Source organism: Lepisma saccharinum, chromosome 11, assembly GCF_977018435.1.
Source record: "Lepisma saccharinum chromosome 11, izLepSacc3.1, whole genome shotgun sequence".
Classification (NCBI taxonomy): Eukaryota; Metazoa; Arthropoda; class Insecta; order Zygentoma; family Lepismatidae; genus Lepisma; species Lepisma saccharinum.
Window position 1 is genome coordinate 20,258,018 of NC_139239.1, and position 19,209 is coordinate 20,277,226.

At 38.1% G+C, this 19,209-nt stretch overlaps 1 protein-coding gene across 1 annotated transcript in view; it reads right to left on the reverse strand.

Moving 5' to 3' along the window:
* Positions 1–19,122, reverse strand: part of mst (misato mitochondrial distribution and morphology regulator) — a 40,610-nt gene extending 21,488 nt beyond the window's left edge. The window contains exons 1-5 of the mRNA XM_083130788.1: positions 18,909–19,122; positions 9,811–9,891; positions 8,702–8,927; positions 5,699–5,943; positions 890–1,177 (exon numbers count right to left, since the gene is read on the reverse strand). Coding sequence (XP_082986914.1) covers positions 890–1,177; positions 5,699–5,943; positions 8,702–8,927; positions 9,811–9,891; positions 18,909–18,992 — 924 coding nt within the window. The 5' untranslated portion in view covers positions 18,993–19,122. The remainder of the gene's footprint in view (positions 1–889; positions 1,178–5,698; positions 5,944–8,701; positions 8,928–9,810; positions 9,892–18,908) is intronic.
* Positions 19,123–19,209: the final 87 nt, after the last annotated feature.

A 19,209-nucleotide genomic window follows, 5' to 3' on the forward strand; every position in this document is an offset into this window, starting at 1 on the left:
CAATAAACATGAGAATAAAGAGTGATCGCTCCCTTGATATCATCTTCAATATTCATAGTAGGTAAAAAGGTAAAGTGTTCCCCTGTGCATAGCACCATGCCATGAAGGCGTATAGGAGGTGTGGGGGTAACGCCCCACACTGTCTTGATCCGGTCGTGAGTGGAGGTGATGTGATCAGCATCACGCCCCTGACCGCCTTTACCCCCCAGGGTTTCCCCCAGGTACCCATGTTATTCGACGCTGGGTGTGCGCCGGGGCCGCTTCCATCGTTACAAAAGTTCCCGGATTTGAACGGCCGGGGATCAAACCCGGGACCTTTAGCATGGTAGTCAGATGCGTTACCGACTGAGCTAATAGTAGGTGGCAACTAAAAAAAAAAAAAAAAAACATTCTCACTCCTGCATCTCAAGAGAAAGTCTATTCATCACTGCTTTCTGGCCTTACAGCCGCCCCTCCAATGGAGCATGTTGGACAGTTGACCCACAATCTCGATACCAAAGACCTGACCTGCGCATGACTTTAGCTTTTGAATGCCCCATCTGCATGATGCAGAGCAATTGTTGATGTACAATATAAAACTTTTCTGAGGTTAGAACAAATATTATTTTTTAAATATCTGTTTTGAAAATAAATAAAGGTACAAATGTATATTGTTGTATCTATTAAATAAAAATAATACACAATTATTATACAATACTATGTATTCATTATGAAATTAGAGCTGTTAATGTTATAGAAGTATTTTGGATTAGAAAATCTTAATTTGGGGCCTTTCTGACAGGTGACGAGTTTCTGAATCACTCAGCTTTAGTTAATACACAGTTATGAATAAAATCATTTACAGTGTACATACAAAAGGTTAGCGTGCTATGTACACAATATCACTTACATTGTAATTAAGGTACTGAAACTCTCGAGGTGATCCTGGTTGCCTCCATCCAGTTGAGCCTGTGCATAGAGGTGAAAGTAACGTACTATTACTGGCCAGTCCTTGAAAACACAATGCTGTATTAATGGTCCTGATGCTGTCCTTGACTGGAACAGAATCACTGAATGATGAGCAAATAGTAGGGAAGCACAACCGTGTTTTTGATGTGTATTCATCTTCTAGGTACTGAACAGCACTGGTGCCTAGTCCAGCAAATCCATCTGTACTATCAACAATTATCTGAAATCCCTGGAAGGAGAAAGTCAAATAAATAAAGATAAATTATAATGATTTTCACATGACAAACTGACATGTTATAAAATTATAAATCAAATTTCTTCATACTCATAAATCAATGTGATTGACACACACACATAAATAAAATGAAATTTTACACTTAATTCTATCATGGAAACATACATTTCATTGGACCAACAATTTTAAGTGGAATCAAAATGACTATGTCACTTCGCTTCACTAGGTATCGAACCTGCAATATGCATAGCAGCAGGGGTCAGTAGGGCATCTGACTACAATGCAGAATACCTGTGTTCCATTCCCAGGTGGCATGGGTGATTTGATGCGAGAGCTTTCCCTACAATGTCCCTGCATGAAATAGCTATGGGGCTCACCAGCACCTAATAAATGGGTACCTGGGGCAACCCTGCAGCATACAGGCAGTTGGAGCATGGTGCTGATCCCATTTCCACAAATGGTTGCAACTGTTCATGTGTTGGGTCATATCTCAATATACATGCTGCGAGGTGTAGGGGTAGTTTTACACAAAAAAACACACACACACACACAAACAAAACTTAAATAATAGCGACGAGATATTTTTTTGTTTTTAAGAAAGCAATGTTGTGTTTTTCTAGCAAAAAATCTGTTGTTTCCTGCAAAGCTAAAATTTATTAAAAATTTCTTATTAAAAAAAGCATTTTTTGATTACTACTCCTGCTTCCTGCTTCACACCTTCATTTCAAAACCAGAAACGGAGAAATGGCGGTTGATAATATGTATAAAACAACAGTATTTTAAAAAAAATAAACAGCTAGGTTCTTTGATTTTCTCCTGCCATTTCTAGAACTTCTAGATCACTTACAAAGGACAAATAACTTCCATATAAGAAAAAACTAACTAACTAACTCCCTAGCCTTCTTAAACCCGAAGGTTCATGGCTGCAGCAACACAGGCCTTCCATCTTTCCCTATCTTGAGCAAGTTCTATATACTCTTTTCCATCCCTACCGATTTCCCTTAGGTCCATCTCAACATTGTCCCCTCCATCTTCGTCTTGGCCTTCCTACAGGTCTCTTACCATCAGGTTTCCCAACAAGAATCCTGTAAACTCCTCTATCCTCTCCCATTCGTGCCACATGGCCTGCCCACCTAAGTCTTCTTGATTTAATTATTCTAATAATATCTGGACATGAATACAAATTATGTAGTTCTAAATTATGTAACCTTCTCACTCACCTGTCTCCTCATCCCTTTTAGGTCCAAAGATTTTCCATATAAGAAAAAGTTTAATGAAATCAATTAAAGTAAAAAAAAATCAGTTGACATTAAGTCTGTAGTTTCAGCACTTAGCAGATTTTACAAAAATTCAAAATGCGAAGTAGCGAGTATCATAAATGACTAAAGTGGCTTCAGTGTATACAAATGTATTTAACTTCTCTTCTAATTGATTTATAATACCATAAGGACGAGTGCTAGTGAAAAAGAACGCGGCATCAAAATCAGCCATGAAAAAGGGACATTTGTTTCCTGGATTTTTACCAAGTACTGTTTTATTCTGGAAAACCCCAATCACACTATTATATGTAATGATGGGATATATCTTTCTCACACTTTCCATAACTAATTCCATAATGCACTAGTATTTGAGGATCCAAGCTTGCCAAACATGTGGTGAAACACATCAAGTCACATCATCACGGTTTTTCTGACTTTTCAGACCTAAATTGACTACCATTTCTTGCAAGTAGCTCCTAATTTGTCTTTGAAATTTTGGGTGTCTCACTAGGAATTGAACTTAGGACTGCTTGCATTAAAGGCATTTTGAATCAACGACCCTTCCATACATGGCTGCCCATGCCATCACCCTCACAAGTTTTCAGGAGGGTGAGGTCTGTCCCTCCTCCGGATGGTGAATGCCTCTGCAGTGTGTCTAGGTAGTCCATGAAAAATAAACATACAATTCCGTGCCCAATCTATCCATCTGCCATGATGCCTGAAGCTTTTGACAACAGTGTAACAACTGAACCTGGCAGCATTGCTAAGCAAGCGTGCTTCAGTGTCCCCCAAAGATTATCTTTCTTACTTTTAGCTATATATCTCATCTAAAAGGTTTGCCCTCATCCTCATAAGTCTGAGGGTGAGGTCTGCCTAATGAGGGTCACCATCCAAATGGTGAACAGCTCTGACCACAACATCAGGTTCAATAAATATGAGTAGTATATCCGTTACAACTTTTAAGAACACAGTGTAGAAGAAGACTATGGCAGTTTTCAGTCTGAAAGAAGAGACATGGGGGTTTTGTAGAAGTGGAAAGCGATATGAATCGCTTAAATCTGTTAAGAAACATTCACTGCACATGCACAACGAAAAGACTGAGGTGGCCCACAAGCAACAAGTTCAGCTTGTCACGTCATTTCATTGTAAAAGGTTGCATTTATTTTCGAAATGACATCACGTTGTTGCACGTTGTTTCAGTTTAAAAGCTGCTTGTAGGACTTGCTGATGTTCTTGTCAGCCAACCGCTACACTTAAAACTGTTCAAAGAATTTTCTTTTTTTAAAAATTGAAATATGCACAAAAGAATGGAAAAATAATAAAAATTCATTGATGTAAAATTCATCAAAAATTCTTCCTTTATCCTGTTACTGAAAAACTTGCAAGACGACTCTAACCACCATCACGAAACCACCATTAAGAATGACAAGTTTGCAATAAGAAAAGTGATTGTTCAACAGATGATCTGAACTTTTGATTCCAAAAAAACCCAAATATACTTAACCCTATAAACAAATAGTTGGTGTTGTATTTACTATAATAATTCCCCTGTTAGGGAAACTATATATTATGAACGATATAGGTGGGGTTTGAATCTATACTGTTACCACCAGGCATGAATGTTTGTTTACATACATCAAAAGTAAAACTAATAAAGCAATTACAAAGAAAAACCTGAAAATAAACACAACACCTGGCATGTGTACAAGTGCAAAATATGGGAAGGTTGTGTTATTTTAATGGCCAGGGGTTGGCCAAGGGATAAGAACGTATAAATTTCTCATTCCATGGTCTTCTGATCACAAGCCAAGTTCAGTAATTATTATTATTAGTGTTTACAAGGAAATCAGAACACTTCGACATATTAGAAGAAAATGTTTAATCATTACGTCGAATACTTACACCATCTCACGACACAATATACATTACCGAAACAGGTGAATAGCGCAGCGAGTCGACAGACCCATCCTGCACTGGGTGAAGACAGTTGAAGCTCACGAGCCGTGCTCACACGTTCCGTACACACAAAAGCTAGTACCAATGCACTTCTTAATAAAGTACTAAGATTTAACTATAGGTCAGAGAGCACTAAACTAACACCTAATAAGTTTTCAAACTGGAGTGAATAGAAAAATCTTTTCCCCTCCGATATGAAAAACTGCTGATGAGAGTGTGTTGTGTTGAAGTGTCTTGTAGGTCCAAGCGATGCACACCAACTGTGTTTCTTGGGTTCTCCTTTCCCCCTTGATTCTCCGAATACGTTGCTACGGGGAGGAATTGTCCTTCTTCCCTATTGGTCGGTGCACTTTAGCTTCACCCCCACGTGATTCCATATTTCAGCAAGAAGGGATGATTACGAGAACCAGAACATAACAAAACAATCCATTGTTCATTGGAAAGTGAAAAGTACATGGTTCCAATTATTTTTTAGTTCCTCGTAACTTCACGGCTTTACTTTACTGTACAAGTCATTCTCGACACTCTGTTAACTTATGTGTTTCCTGACTGTCTTAACTTCACTGGGGGAGATGTATATTCTCGAGCGAGGTCGGGGTTCAACATTCAGCACTTTTTATACTTGTATACAAACTGTCAGTGTGTCAGACTAACTGGCGTGCTTGCTAAAGTTATGTCTTCGGCGAACTCGTGATACGTGCAGAGATGCCAATCTGTTTAGGTCTGCTTGCTCCAGAACGGTTGACTCTCATCACTGGAATAGAGGGAGCAATTGTCTTTACAAGTCTGTAAGTAGGACTCTTAACGTGTAGGAGATGTTCGACTTCAAGGAAAAAGAGGACTCCTTGTTTTCCAAGTTTACGATGAAGGTGAGAGTCGTGTTCTAGCAGGAATTGTTTGGGGAATTCGGTGGTTGAATGGTCCTCCTTTAAATTCTTAACCTTCCACCTTCTGCAGAGCACAAAATTTTAAGGTGACGGGTCCAAATGAATATGAAGGGAAATCACAGTTTATTCCTTATCTTGATTGTTGGTTCTTTCATTTTATGGTTGGTTGGATGGCTGGGTCCGTGGGAAAATAGTTTGCTGGATAGAGACAGTTGTGTCATTTTCAGAGAGCAAGAAAAAATCGCAGGGAAGACCGAGATGGTAATGTAAGTCGGTCATAACCCATTCAAAAACAAACAAACAAAAACACCCACCCACACACAAAGAAATTTCAACTACTATATTTTTACATTGTAGGACCAAAAATGAAAATGTAAACAAATTTTTACATTAATAAAAGTGAGAAAACAAACCTGCAGGCAGTCACATTCTTCAACATAATTGCGGATCCGGTCAACAAAGTTATCTTCAAACTGCTCTTTCTTCCACAGATTGCTGCCATAGTTGAAGATTTCAAAAGGTGATACGTCACTATTGTGTTGATACTCATTAATAATCGATACAGTTCGAGGGTGAAAGCGTACCCGGAGGTAGTCCGACCAAACTTTCACCTGATTGCTAAGCTCAAATATTTTCTTCTGTGAAGGAGGAGGTTCCCCTGAAAACAACACCACCACATTATAAATAACAAACTAATCCAAAGTTTATTATTTCCTTAATTAGTAACAAAGAGATTAAGTTTACATACCGGGTGCATCAAAAAAATGTATACACATTTTGAACTGTCATAGAAAATTTATTTTTCAACCTACAAGGTTACATTTCTGGGAAAAGAAAGGCTACAGTCAAATTTGAAAAATAAGTGTACTTTCTGTTCAAACTCAATGTTCCAAATGGTGGTTAAAGTAAATGTTCAAAATGTTGGCCTTCAGCTTCGATACATTTCTGAGTACAAGTCACGTGAGAGTGGTGTAAGTGCTAGTAGAGTGAGATTATTTCCGTAACAGCTCTGGCGCTTGCACCTTGGGAGCGAGTCATAACTCCCGATGCCTCCAATCAAGAAGTGAACCGCTGACGTCATCTCTACTCTGCGCCTAAAGCTAACTCTATTGCTCACACTGTACATTGCTCGTAGGCTCGCTAGCTAGACTCGCACAGTCAGCTTAAGATGTTCTGAATGCACGCGGACTCTAGTGTGCTACGCATTCTGAAGAAAGGCAAGTTGGGTGTGTACATTACAAGGCTGGTGTAACAGCTAAGTGACGACGACCCAGATCGCAGGGTACAATTTTGTGAATGGGTTCAGGAGATGGTTACACGCAAACTGGGATTTATGGGTAGCATTGTTTGGTCGGATGCAGCACAATTCAAACTTAATGGAACTGTCAATAGGCATAATTGTGTGTACTGGGCTGAAGATAATCCCTACATTACTGCTGAAAAGGCTGTGAATTTGCCTTGTGTAAATGTGTGGTGTGGTTTGTCTCCTAAGGAACTCATTGGTCCTTTCCGTTTTGAAGGTACTGTAACTGGAGAATAGTACCTAACAATGCTTGCTGATTCGATTTTCCCTGCCATTTGTGCAATGTACGGTAATGACAGGTTTTATTACCAATAAGATGGTGCCCCGCTGCACTATCATAGGGATGTGCGAGCATACCTGGATCAAAATGTACCAGGCCAGTGTATAGGATGCAGGGGACCAATCGAGTTTCCTGCACGCTCTCCAGACCTTACGCTGCTCAATTCTTTTTTGGGGCACAGTAAAAGATGAGGTGTGCCATTGTAAACCACGTAACCTGGACACACTTTGGGATGAGATTCAAGCGGTGTGTGCAGAAATCCCATTGGACACTTTGATGCGAAGTACGGAATTAGTCGTGACTCGTACTCAGAAATGTATCGAAGCTGATGGCCATCATTTTGAACATTTACTTTAACCACCATTTGGAACATTCAGTTTGACCAAAAACGACACTTATTTTTCAAATTGGACTGTAGCCTTTCTTTTCCCAGAAATTTAACCTTGTAGGTTGGAAAATAAATTTTCTATGACAGTTCAATGTGTGTATACATTTTTTGACGCACTCGGTATTGGTTTATGCTACACCATAACGCCTTCCCACTTCCACTGAGATCAGCTAATTCAGGTCTCTGCCACCATAGTATTGCTTGCATTCACTTCCAAAACATGGATTGAATAAGTTACACATACAAAATCTTTGAGACTTTACATCCAAATACTTCACTCATACAAAACATCCAGTTCTTCTTATGCATTATGTCCTGTCACCCCTTTAGATTGACAGCCTGAGATGGAGTAGGAAGGAATGACAGGATGTCCTGCATTGTCTTTTACCTTCAACTTTATCCTTTTTAATGCAACTTACCTTCCCATGTTTTAAAATTTGACTATTCTTGTCTTAACTCCTGAGGAAGCCACATGAGGTGGCAAAAGCTTGAGTAGCAAAGTAAGCACATGCCAAAATTGATTGCGTTTGCTAGGTGGCTTTCTAGGTGCGTAATTTTGTAAGACCAAAAAGGGGTAGAAAAAAAAATTGGGAAAGCACATTAGCATTAGTGTTCTTATTTTCATGAAACTACAGAACTCCTTGAAATAGCATTGGATGAGTTCTTTTTTGAAATGGCTTACTGTGAATGCATCAGCCAAGTCCAGGGTTCTATAACCAGTGAAGGCATATTGCACAGTGGTTTGGATTCCACAATCGCCAATGTGGCAAAAGTGGCCTTCCTAAAAGGGGCATGAATAACTAACTATGCAATACATTCTAATATATGGCCAACTCTACCATATTGCTGCAGCTTTTAATGCAGTGAAAAAGTTTATAATTGTGTGTTTATTATTCTGATTTAACGATACACGTGATACAGAAAACACAGAAACACATACTGTACTCATTATTAAAAAATAATGGAAATTTCTGAAAGAAAACTAAAAATATTCAAAACAAAATAATAATAATAGAACTGAATTTAAAAATGCCAGTGCCATGGCAACTGGATGCCCTGAATTTTTCTACCCTTGATTACAGATATTTCTAATCCTTCAAGAAAAATAAAGAAGTGTCAAAATATCAAAGGCTAGACATATGTACACTAGTCCAAGCTTTCAGATTGAAATGACAAGCTATAGGGACATGCAACATAGGGGTTTCACACTAAAATAACTATTCCCCTCCAATCTACAAAAGCATTCATTGTGTGTGCTCAATGAAAATATCATGGTGACATGTTGCACACTGTACAAAAAACATAGCACAGTCAGAGTGGCACACAAGTGACAAGTGTAGCTCCAGCACAAGATGTTGTATTTACAACTGAGTTTCCGTTTCCAAGTGGCAAGTGTCGCTTGTCATTTTTGTCTGAAAGCTCCTTTAGAGTCGAAGCCACCTCACCTGCTCCTAAAGGAACTTGACCGGCTGCCTCTTCCTCTTCCAGAGCTAACTGCAATTCATTCTTCTCTGGAGCTGGATTCTGATGTAATTCCACTTCCTCACTCCAATTTGATTGGCTAATGTCAACGGGTGGAGGCGCATCATATAAATCACCACGTTCCGTGAGGAGATTTAAGCTGCCTTTGAGATCTACTAAAAGGAGTCTTGGTGTAAAGGTCACTTCACCCTTTAAGGAGATGAAAGAGACACATGTTAACTACTTGAAACCAAGCCCTTCCTCAATTCAGGTGTACAAAAAGAAACCAAAATCACTTTTTCACGTGTTTTATGGCCCTTTACCTCTCACAACTGCTATATCATGAACTTTATCTTCTTGTACAGTGTCAACAATTACACACAATATTGAACTCATTCCACTGTTCTTACAAAATAGCAGCTTTATATTTTGTGACAGTCGTGTGGAAATCTCAAATATATATCTGTAAATCATATAATGTACTTCTATAATTTGGCACAAATTGCAAAATTCATGAAGAATAATGTGTATTGATTGCATGAACAGAATAGAAATTACAAGAACTCACAGGGACATTTTGGTATTTCACAAAATACTGTATAATATTCCAGGCATATATCACATGATAGTTCATTAGTATCACAGCATTAAATTTTAAAGAAAATCAACCAGTGCAAATTGGAAATGTGTTTTCATATTTGAACTGGATTGATCCATTTAGTGTAATACTTACTGCCTGTGTTGTATTTGTACTTACATATTTGGTTAAATTTGTGTTTTGCTGTTTTGAGATAGTACACTGATAAGCTAAGATTTGTTACCCACAATAGTTGTTGATAAGGAAGTACAAACTTTATTTATTATTCTATTTTCCTTTGAGACTAACCTTTACTGCAATATTTACAAAATCATGATTGAATATATGGTGATCTATATGGAATTACGTACCAATTTTCAGTACTACGGTGCAATTATTAGATTTAAATTACCTCCATTATGTATTACATACATATATAGTTTATAGTTGTTGCAAACCAGTTTAAGTAACGTAGTATTATAGAACTAATTCACTAAAGAATATAAAACAATTTACCTTGAGTGTTTGTCCTTCCCTGAAAAGTACATCATGGTTGATTTCAGATGGTGTTTCACTATTGTACTCAAATCCAAGTTCCTGAGAAAAGAATTGGGGTGGTGAGTGGGGTGGTGAGTAATGAAAAAAACATACTGATATTAAGGGAAATAAGCATATAATGTTCATAAAAAAGTAAAGCTACTCCATGCGCAGTGCAACATCCCATTACGGAAAACAGAAGGTGTGAAAGTACAGACCTACACATTCTAGGAAATATTTGAAGGTAATGAGATCAGCCAACAACTTCCACACCCTACTTTCCGGCATGAAATTTGTGCTTAGCATGACTAAAAGATATATATTTATGTTCTACAAACTTCAAACATTAATTCAGACATAATTCTTGAAGCTTTACTGGCAGCAAATGATGAAGAGGTTCCTCAGGATATCAACAATTTGATCACCTGGTTGATATTTTGAGAATACCTCTTTATTAATTCAGACACTTTTCCTAACTTCACATGCTTTTCTTGTCCTCCCGTTGAATTTTATAAAACCATTCATCATAGAGAATCTGATAAAAGTGTTTCGTGTGTAAATTGCACCAAAATTTAGATTGAAATTCAAGATTTTACATCATGTCATGAAAATTCAGAGGGAAACTGTCATAAAACAGACCAACCGCCCTCTTCAGGAAACATTCCATCCATACAAACAGTCAGAATACTAAAGCTATAGGGGCTCGCACTGTAATAAACCTAGTCTACAAAGGAAAAGTAACTGTCCTTGTCCTCCCAGTTTTGGAACCCAATCGCTGCCACTGCTAACAATCAATTCCTTGTTTCAAATTTGTGTGTTCATTCCTTGTACAAGTGGGGAAGAGGGGGGTGGAGTTGAAGTGTTTCTTTGAATTTCTTCCAATCTTAGATTCTATAAACCTTTCAAACAGAAAGTTCACGACGCTCACAGCAGCTATCCTTGCTACAGCTAATGGCCAGAATCTTGACAGCCGAATACTATAAGGTTCCACAGTGAAGCACAAGCAAGCTGACCATCAAGAAATGTGTGCGTGAGGAAGAATGTAACACCTGAAAACTTCCCTTGGTCTTGCACTGAGATGGTACGTTGATGAAAGATCGAAAATTGTGGACAGACTTCCAGTACATACGAAGTTGAAAAAATACTAGGTGCTGCAAAACTACCACCTGGTACAGAAGAGGTATACAAGGGAAAACTATGCAAAAAATCAGCAGCTTGCTACTGTTTTGGGAGGTGCTTTATGACATTGTGTGCATGAGTTTTGATACAACATCTTCTAAGACAGGAATGATGAGAGATGTCTACATTCTGTTGAAACAATGTATTGCAAGAAATTTCTTGTATTTAGCTTGCAGGCACCATATCCACAAACTGCAAAGAACAAGTTGGAGGCCCATTTGCAGTATCTTGGAGCTGAACTGGTTAGAGAGAAGGTATCTTCCAAGGAAAGCAAGAAATAACTTGTCTTGAGGCCTGTGATGAAAACTGGAGTCATATACGCATGAAACTGATAGACTCCAAAGCTTAGAAATAAAGGGTCTGTGTGATTTGATTAATTCAGTCTCCCTTTGCATCTTATGTTAGCTTCCAGCTGACGTTCATTTCAGGTTCCAATATGAACCAAAGAGCTGGACTGACTTGCACAAATTATACAAAGTCAAAGCAATTGTTGTCACTGAAGGTTATCAACTTTACTGTAGAATATTTACTGGCTCCTATATCCAATCCTAATAAGTCAATAACAAGGAAGAAAAGTAAAATGGAGAGCCTAAATTCAGGTCATCAGGCACCATGGAAGTCTTGTTACAGACGCTTGCATTTGGATTTTAAAGAAGTTGATTTTGAAATGAACACTGGCTGAATACTGAAATTCATCAATTTATTTTTGTAATAAATTGCAATTCTGCAATAAATAATTGTATTTTTGTGATAATTCATTTCATAGTGCAATTTCCTTATTAATTATTCAATGCTGAAAATGTCGCATATATCTAGGATGACCAGACGTCCTGATTTTCACAGGACAGTCCATTTCTTGAGGGTCATGTCCTGCGATCTGTGATGATACTCCAATAAAACAAATATCTCCTATATTTAACAGTGTCCTGTGAAATGCCCTGCAAAATATCCAGACAAATTGTTTACCTCTCTGAAACTGTTAATGTCTTTTTAATTAATAGTATTGTTAGTATGCACAGAAATACTTGTAGATCGAAAAATTTTTATGCTCGCCTTGCTCTCGTCTTACTGTGAGGCTTAAATTTATTGCTTACAAGCAGATATTGCATATAGTCTGTTTGTGATATGGTATGAAAGATAGCCAAGTGATGACTAAAACTATGTGCCAATTCTGGGATTTGCATGTTTGATGCATTGATGAGATTATTACTACAGATGCGGCAGGAGATGAATCTATTCTCAGTATTGATTAATATTTTCATATAATTTCACAATATATGGATGCTTTATGGAGAGAAAGTCAGGAAAAAAAAAGTAAGGATGAGACCAATAGAAAGGTTAATCTATTAAAAAGATAAGCAAAAGGAGAAACAAAAAAAAAAGAGAAATGAAAAAGGAAATACTCTCCTCACAAAAAGTTTGGAATATTGTTACATTAGACAATAGGTGATAGACACAGCCTTCAAATGCAACAACACATGGTATCTGTCTAGTGGACGTTCTCATCTTTTCACCGACATATGCCACCATGCCTATCAGCTATTGCCTAATATAATAATATTGCAAACGTGTTGTGCCTAATATAACAATATTCCAAACTTTTTGTGAGGAGTGTATATGAGAAGGGAAATCCTCCATGGTGGAGTGGTTGAATGTCAGAAGTACTCGGGTCGAATCCTAGCCTCGGCATGGATGTTCTATGTGAGTGTCCATTCAAAAATTTAATCATATCATTGTAGCAATTAGCCAAAAGTGACAGTAAACAACAATCAATCAAATCAAATTAAGAAGAAAAAGCAGATTAAATTGTGCAATATGTCACAACACATGTAAGCAGCACTTTTCCTTGCCAGAGAAAGGGGGCTGAACTTGATGTGCTCTTTTAGTACAGCTGCGACTCCTTCTCCCCTCCCCACATGTATCCATCGATGTCCTGCTTTTAGTTTCAGAAAATCTGGTCACCCTAAATATATCACATATACAATACATAAGACATCCTCACTTGAGTGACCTCTAATTTCTTTCCAATTGGGCTGAACTTTTGCGGTAAAATATGTTGATGAGAAAGGAACAAAATTAGCAACTACGAGAAATGAAAAAAAAAAAAAGGAACGACTTAAGATGACCGGACCTCCCTCCAATTTTCATCATATTTGGCATACTCACTAATTCAGGCATCCAAATCACGAATCTGAAGTTAAAACTTGTTGGAAACTTCTAGAAATCACCAAATTAGCGAAAGTAAGGCGTTAGTTTTCGGAATGGAAACAGTCTATTTTCACGAATTTTTTTGTTTCACAAGGAAATATATATATTCCTCATATTACCACGACACCAAATTTTAACTATGTTTCCCTAAACTAACCAAAATTAACCTAACCACACGTCATTGGTTCATGGGGCTAGCGCACATGGTTCGTGGGGCTAGCGTCAATGGTTTGCAATTATTTTGCAATTTCTAGATGTTTCCGACAAATTTTAACTTCAGATTCGTCATTAGCAGGCCTCACTTAGTAAGGATGTCAAATATGAAGAAAATCGGAGAGGGGTCCGGTCATCTTAAGTCATAACAAAAAAAAAAAATATTTTTGAAGCCCTTACTGTACAGAATAAACAGAAAACACTACCTGAAGTTTAGATACATGCATGATAAGTAAAATTGTGCATGTAAAATATCTGTAAAAAGCTAAGATTTGCACATTGTTTTCTACTTAAGAAACATTTTAAAATATAGGTATTTGATAAGTAATTATAATCGAATGGTTCTATTGAGTATACTAACCCTGTATTGGTCATGCACGGTCTCTATTTCCGGTATGTGGTTTAAACGTTATTTATCCAATAAATGTTTTGTCAACACCCTCCCTCTGTCTAGCTGAGTTTCTAACCTTTCTCTTTTACACCACAATTTTGTTTTCAGTGTTAGGTAAGATCTTTGATCCATTAAGGATAAGGAGGGTTCCTTCAGGCCATTGCTGCCTGAGTCCATGCACGACTATAGGCGTACCTACTATTTACTGGAAATTCGGTCTGCCGTTTCGTGCCTGACTAATGAAGAGTGCCATTCTATAATTTATAGATTTTCAAAAACTGTTACCGAATTTCAATATTTATTGTTTTACGTATAGAATCTTAATTGTTGAAAGATAGAATTAATCATAATTATTGATTAGACAATTAATTTAGCATTTTTTTAAATCTGTCTCTGGAACCATGCACGACTACCAACTTTCCTTGCACGACCCACGAAGAGTTAACCTGCATGGGCTAACCTGCATATATGTTCACGTTTTATAACTTCACGACATCAGCATCGAGGAAAACCTTCGAGGGCATCGCCAAGTATTGTATCCTACCCCTGGCAACCTTGAATCACAAGATGTCCTCGAGGCATTAGCCCCATCTAGTTCGCTGCACTTCTTGAATCTCTTTGCACCAAAGCATCTAGTTGGCTACACGGTGCAACACAGAGTCGTCTAGTTCATTGATTTGGAGTAAAGTAGTGTATTTGGTGTCTGCACCATTTGCACTATGTTCTGGGTCGGTGTATGTGTGGTGTATGATCATGTGGTGAGTGCAACCTAATCAAATGAACTTTTAAAGCAGCAGACAGGCATTTGTTGAATCTTCTGAACTTGAACACTGCTTTCCGTCTACTTGGTTGAACGTCATTTCCTTGCACCACCCTGACACTGGAATACACCTGTACTACACCGAGTGTCGAAAAGTGCAGCGAACTAGATGGGCTACTTCCTCCTTATCGGTGTCGCCAGGTTGACGAACATTATATGGTAACCCGCCAGGTTGACGAACATTATATGGTAACAGTATGGTATAGTGAAAACACATTTCTTCAAATTTGCAGGAGAAACTACTTACGGAACTGAGTTTCTGTAGACTCTTGGAAGCTCATGGAAGTGTTTTCTCCCTCCGTTCAACTTATTCGGCCGGAAAATCATGTAATTTTCGACATAAATGTATCTCCGATGCACGATATCTCTTGCGACCATTACCGCCGACTACGTGAATCAAATGTTCCATGTGTTCGATTATGTAACCCCCTGGTAGTTTTACAAGATGACGTGTGAAGGTTGCATTGTGATTTTTTTCTCCAATTGAATTTTCTGTTTGCATTTTTTAGTTAATAAGTTTGGAAACACTGCATATCAGCTGACGATACACAACGTGAGTCAAGATTTGCCCACCATATTGTGTGTAACGGTAACGGTTCCGATTGTTTTATGATTTCTACTAGCACAAAGACTAATAATTATCGTTGAATTTTTGAAATCATTGTCACACGAAATTTGAACCTTCCTTAAAGTAATGAGCCCTGTTTGGACTCGAAAAAGTTATTTATGTTGAAAAAAAACAACTTGAAAATTACCTTACACACTTCTCATGGACAAGATATTCTCCGTTGACAAGCGATAGTAAATATCGTAGAAGCGTGGGAATGAATGTAGAAGTAACTCGGAACCTTAGATTAATGCATTTAGGGACTTTATGTTAATGCTAAGGGAACCAAACCTAACCTGCCTAATCTAACCACGAAAGCATTGAGCAAAATCTTAAGTAATTGCTAAAACTCCGCAGAATGTGTCAACAGACGTACATCGAAATCGAACCATGTAAAAATTGCATTCGTAGCATGATGAAATCGCAATAAAACAAAAGGAACTTGGGCCAGCAAAATCTCACGCTCAAAAATGTTCTGCCATGCATAACAGGTAAGTACAAATGTAAATAATTAGGAAATAAACCAGTGAAAGTGTTTTCACTATACCATACTGTTACCCATTATATGTTCATCATGTATTAGACAATTTAATGTGTAATTCACAAAATTTTGTAACTCAACCTGTAGTCCTGAAATATCTCTAGCTGTAGTTAACTTGGTACTTGTTTACTATCCGTCGGAGTGATTTCTTCATTTCTACAGAAGAAACTACTTACCGTAATAAGTTCCTGTAGTATTGTCTAACACCGGGAAGGTGTTTTGTGTGAAATTCAGGTAAGTTTTCCATATCCTGGAAACGGATTTCTTCAAATTTAAAAGTTCGGAGCTCATTCAGGGGCAGGTGACTCCGGCCAATTTCTAACATGCCTTTAACAGGGAGCCGGAGTGGAGGCGGGGCCACGTTAGCAGTTCGGAGCAGCAGGTCAATTACCCCAGGGGCGGAGCACGGAATCGGTGGGAAATTTCAGTCAAAAATTTCAAACGGAAATATTTTTTTTGTTTAAATTTCGTACAGATTCCGGAATGGATAGCCTCAAAAACCATTCACGGAATGTTCCGCGAAGCAGATAGGTAAGTACGAATGTAAAAAATTGACGAAAACTCAGAAGTTATAGGTGTCCGACGGATAGTAAACTTTTACCATTAACTTTCATCTACAAACATATTAATGTGGTAAATATGCGATAACGCCCGGACACCTTTAACTCATTTATTTCCTTAATTTTACCACTGGTTCTTATCTTTTCTACATTGCGGAACATTCTTTAAGGTGAAGTTATGCCTTTTTTCCATAAAATAGTGTCAACTTTCATATTACGAGTGATTATTTGTCTTCCTTGTTCCGCTTGGGTAACAGACAATATGGCATGCACTCGTCATGGATCATCATGCCGTGCTTGTGTCTTGTCATTTTGGAGTGGGTATGCGGTGTTTCAACCTTCTTAACCGAAAAATACCTACTTTCATGTTCATTATGTCATCACAAACCACTGACGGATAGCCCCAAAAAACCATTCACGATAGCCCCCCAAACCATTGCCGGATAGCCCCAAAAAACATTTCTGGCAAGGTTAGGTTAGGTAAGCATAGTTAAAAAAAAATCTCGTAAAAAAATGCACGTTTGGAAATACTGACGAGACCGTGTGACTTTCGACGCTCTCGCCATCTGCACGCACACAATGGAAACAACGGCATAATATGGCAGGCAATGCAAGTTTCTTACGTAGAAAGTGATTAATTCTTGTTCGGCAGCATTCAAATACGAAGTTTTTAGTTTCCCGTGAAAGAAAATATCTCCAAGAACGTCCAGAATGCTAAAGAAACTCATTTCAGTAAGTACTTACTCCGGTAATTGTCTGTTATATCGGATATTTTCAGTTTTAAATGGTTCGTACTTACCAATTCTGTATTGCGGAACATAGTTGAAGGTGCCATTATGCATTTTACACGAAAATAACTTAGATTATTCACATTACGAGTAATTCTTTAGGGTCCTTTCTTCCATTGCGGAACATACAATATGGCACGCGCAGCTGTGGATCATCGCGTGTCGCGCTTGTTTTTTGTCGATTTGGTGGGTATGCAATGTTTCAACCTTCTTAACCGAAAAATACCTACTTTCGTGTTCATTATGTCATCACAAACCATTGACGGATAGCCCAAAAACCATTCCCGATAGCCCCACAAACCATTGACGGATAGCCCCAAAAACCATTTCCAGCAAGGTTAGGTTAGGTAAGCATAGTTGAAAAAAAAATCTGGTAAAAAAGGCAAGTTTGGAAACACTGGCGAGACAGCATGACTTTCGATGCTCGCGCCATCTGCAGGTACATAATGGAAACAACGACATAATGTTGTCGCTTTGCACAAAATGCAAGTTTATTAGATCAGAAGTGCTTATTTCTTGTTGTGCAGCATTCTACGGTGAGAAAATACCTCCAAGAACTTTCAAAATACTACAGAAACTCAATTCCGTAAGTAGTTTCAGTAAATTTCTCGTATCGGACAAACGGCTGAAATTTGCTAGTTCATTTGATTTGAATATTCGTACTTACGTATTCTGCATTGAGAAACATTGCTGAATGTGGCATTTCGCTTATTTCACGGAAATAAGCTCTATTTGCAACATATCGAGTAAGTTTTCTTCGTTTCCTTTTGCCTTTGGTAACAAGCAAAATGGCGGTCACAGTTTCACTACCGTACTCGGCATGCAGTGTTTCCACCCCACTGCACCCAAAAATACATACGTAGCCCCACAAACCATTGACGCATAGCCCCACAAACCATTCATACATAGCCCCACGAACCATTTCCGGTAAGGTTAGGTTAGGTAGGGTCACTATAGGTTACAATAGTTAAAAATTGGTTTCGAAAAAAAAATATGCGTAGCCCCACACACCATTCTCGCATAGCCCCACGAACCATTGACGCATAGCCCCACGAACCATTGACGCATAGCCCCACGAACCATTGCCACATAGCCCCACGAACCATTGACACATAGCCCCACAAACCATTTGCGGAAACGTACCTTCTTCAGTTACAAAAACGCGTGTTTGGAAACACTGACCGGGATTACGTCATCACACACAGACTACATCCACCTGGAAGTAAATGGATGCAAGAGCTTTCGTGCATCGGTCACACATTTATATCGAAAAATATATGATTTACCGGCAAAATTCAATGAATGATGCGAGAAAACACTTCCCCAAACTTCCACAAGTCTAAAGAAACTGCATTCGGTAAATAATTTCTCCTGTAAATTTGAAGAAATCCGTTTGTCCGATACGAGAAATTTACCGTAGTTTCTTCTGGAAAAATGAAGAAATGTCTCTCCGATATAACAGACATTTACCCTTTCTCCTGTAAATTTGAAGAAATCCGTCCGAGCGATATCGCATATTTACCATTAATGCTTGTGCATATATATGTGTGCGCGCGTGCAAAAGTAATATTTTTGTGACACAAAACGCTTGTAGCACTTTCTATAACTGACGTTTTCCACACCCCTTCAAGTGTATACCAATAAATGGAACTGCAGCTATAATACACCCTTGTACAAACAAAGGTACACGGCATCAAATAAATTTTCTATATCTACTTTATTATCATATGGGTTAAAGTATAGATTATGAAACAAAATGACTAATTATACCTGTATATTCCACCAATGCGCTCCAATATAATTGGAATAATGACCAAATTGAAGAGTTACAATTTCCTTGGTGCTTGAGGCCATATTGTCATCAATCAGTGATAGCAGTTCCTCCTATGTCCTATTGTATTATTTTGTAGATCTTCCTAAAATATATTCCATTTTAACAATAATGTTTCCGCCAAAAAATTAATTCGACATAGCGCTATTTAAATAGCCATTAAAATAAATTATATCCCATGTAAGTATTCTCGGTGGTCGGGGATCTTTCGTGTCTCTCTCATTGAATGTGCGAAAAAAA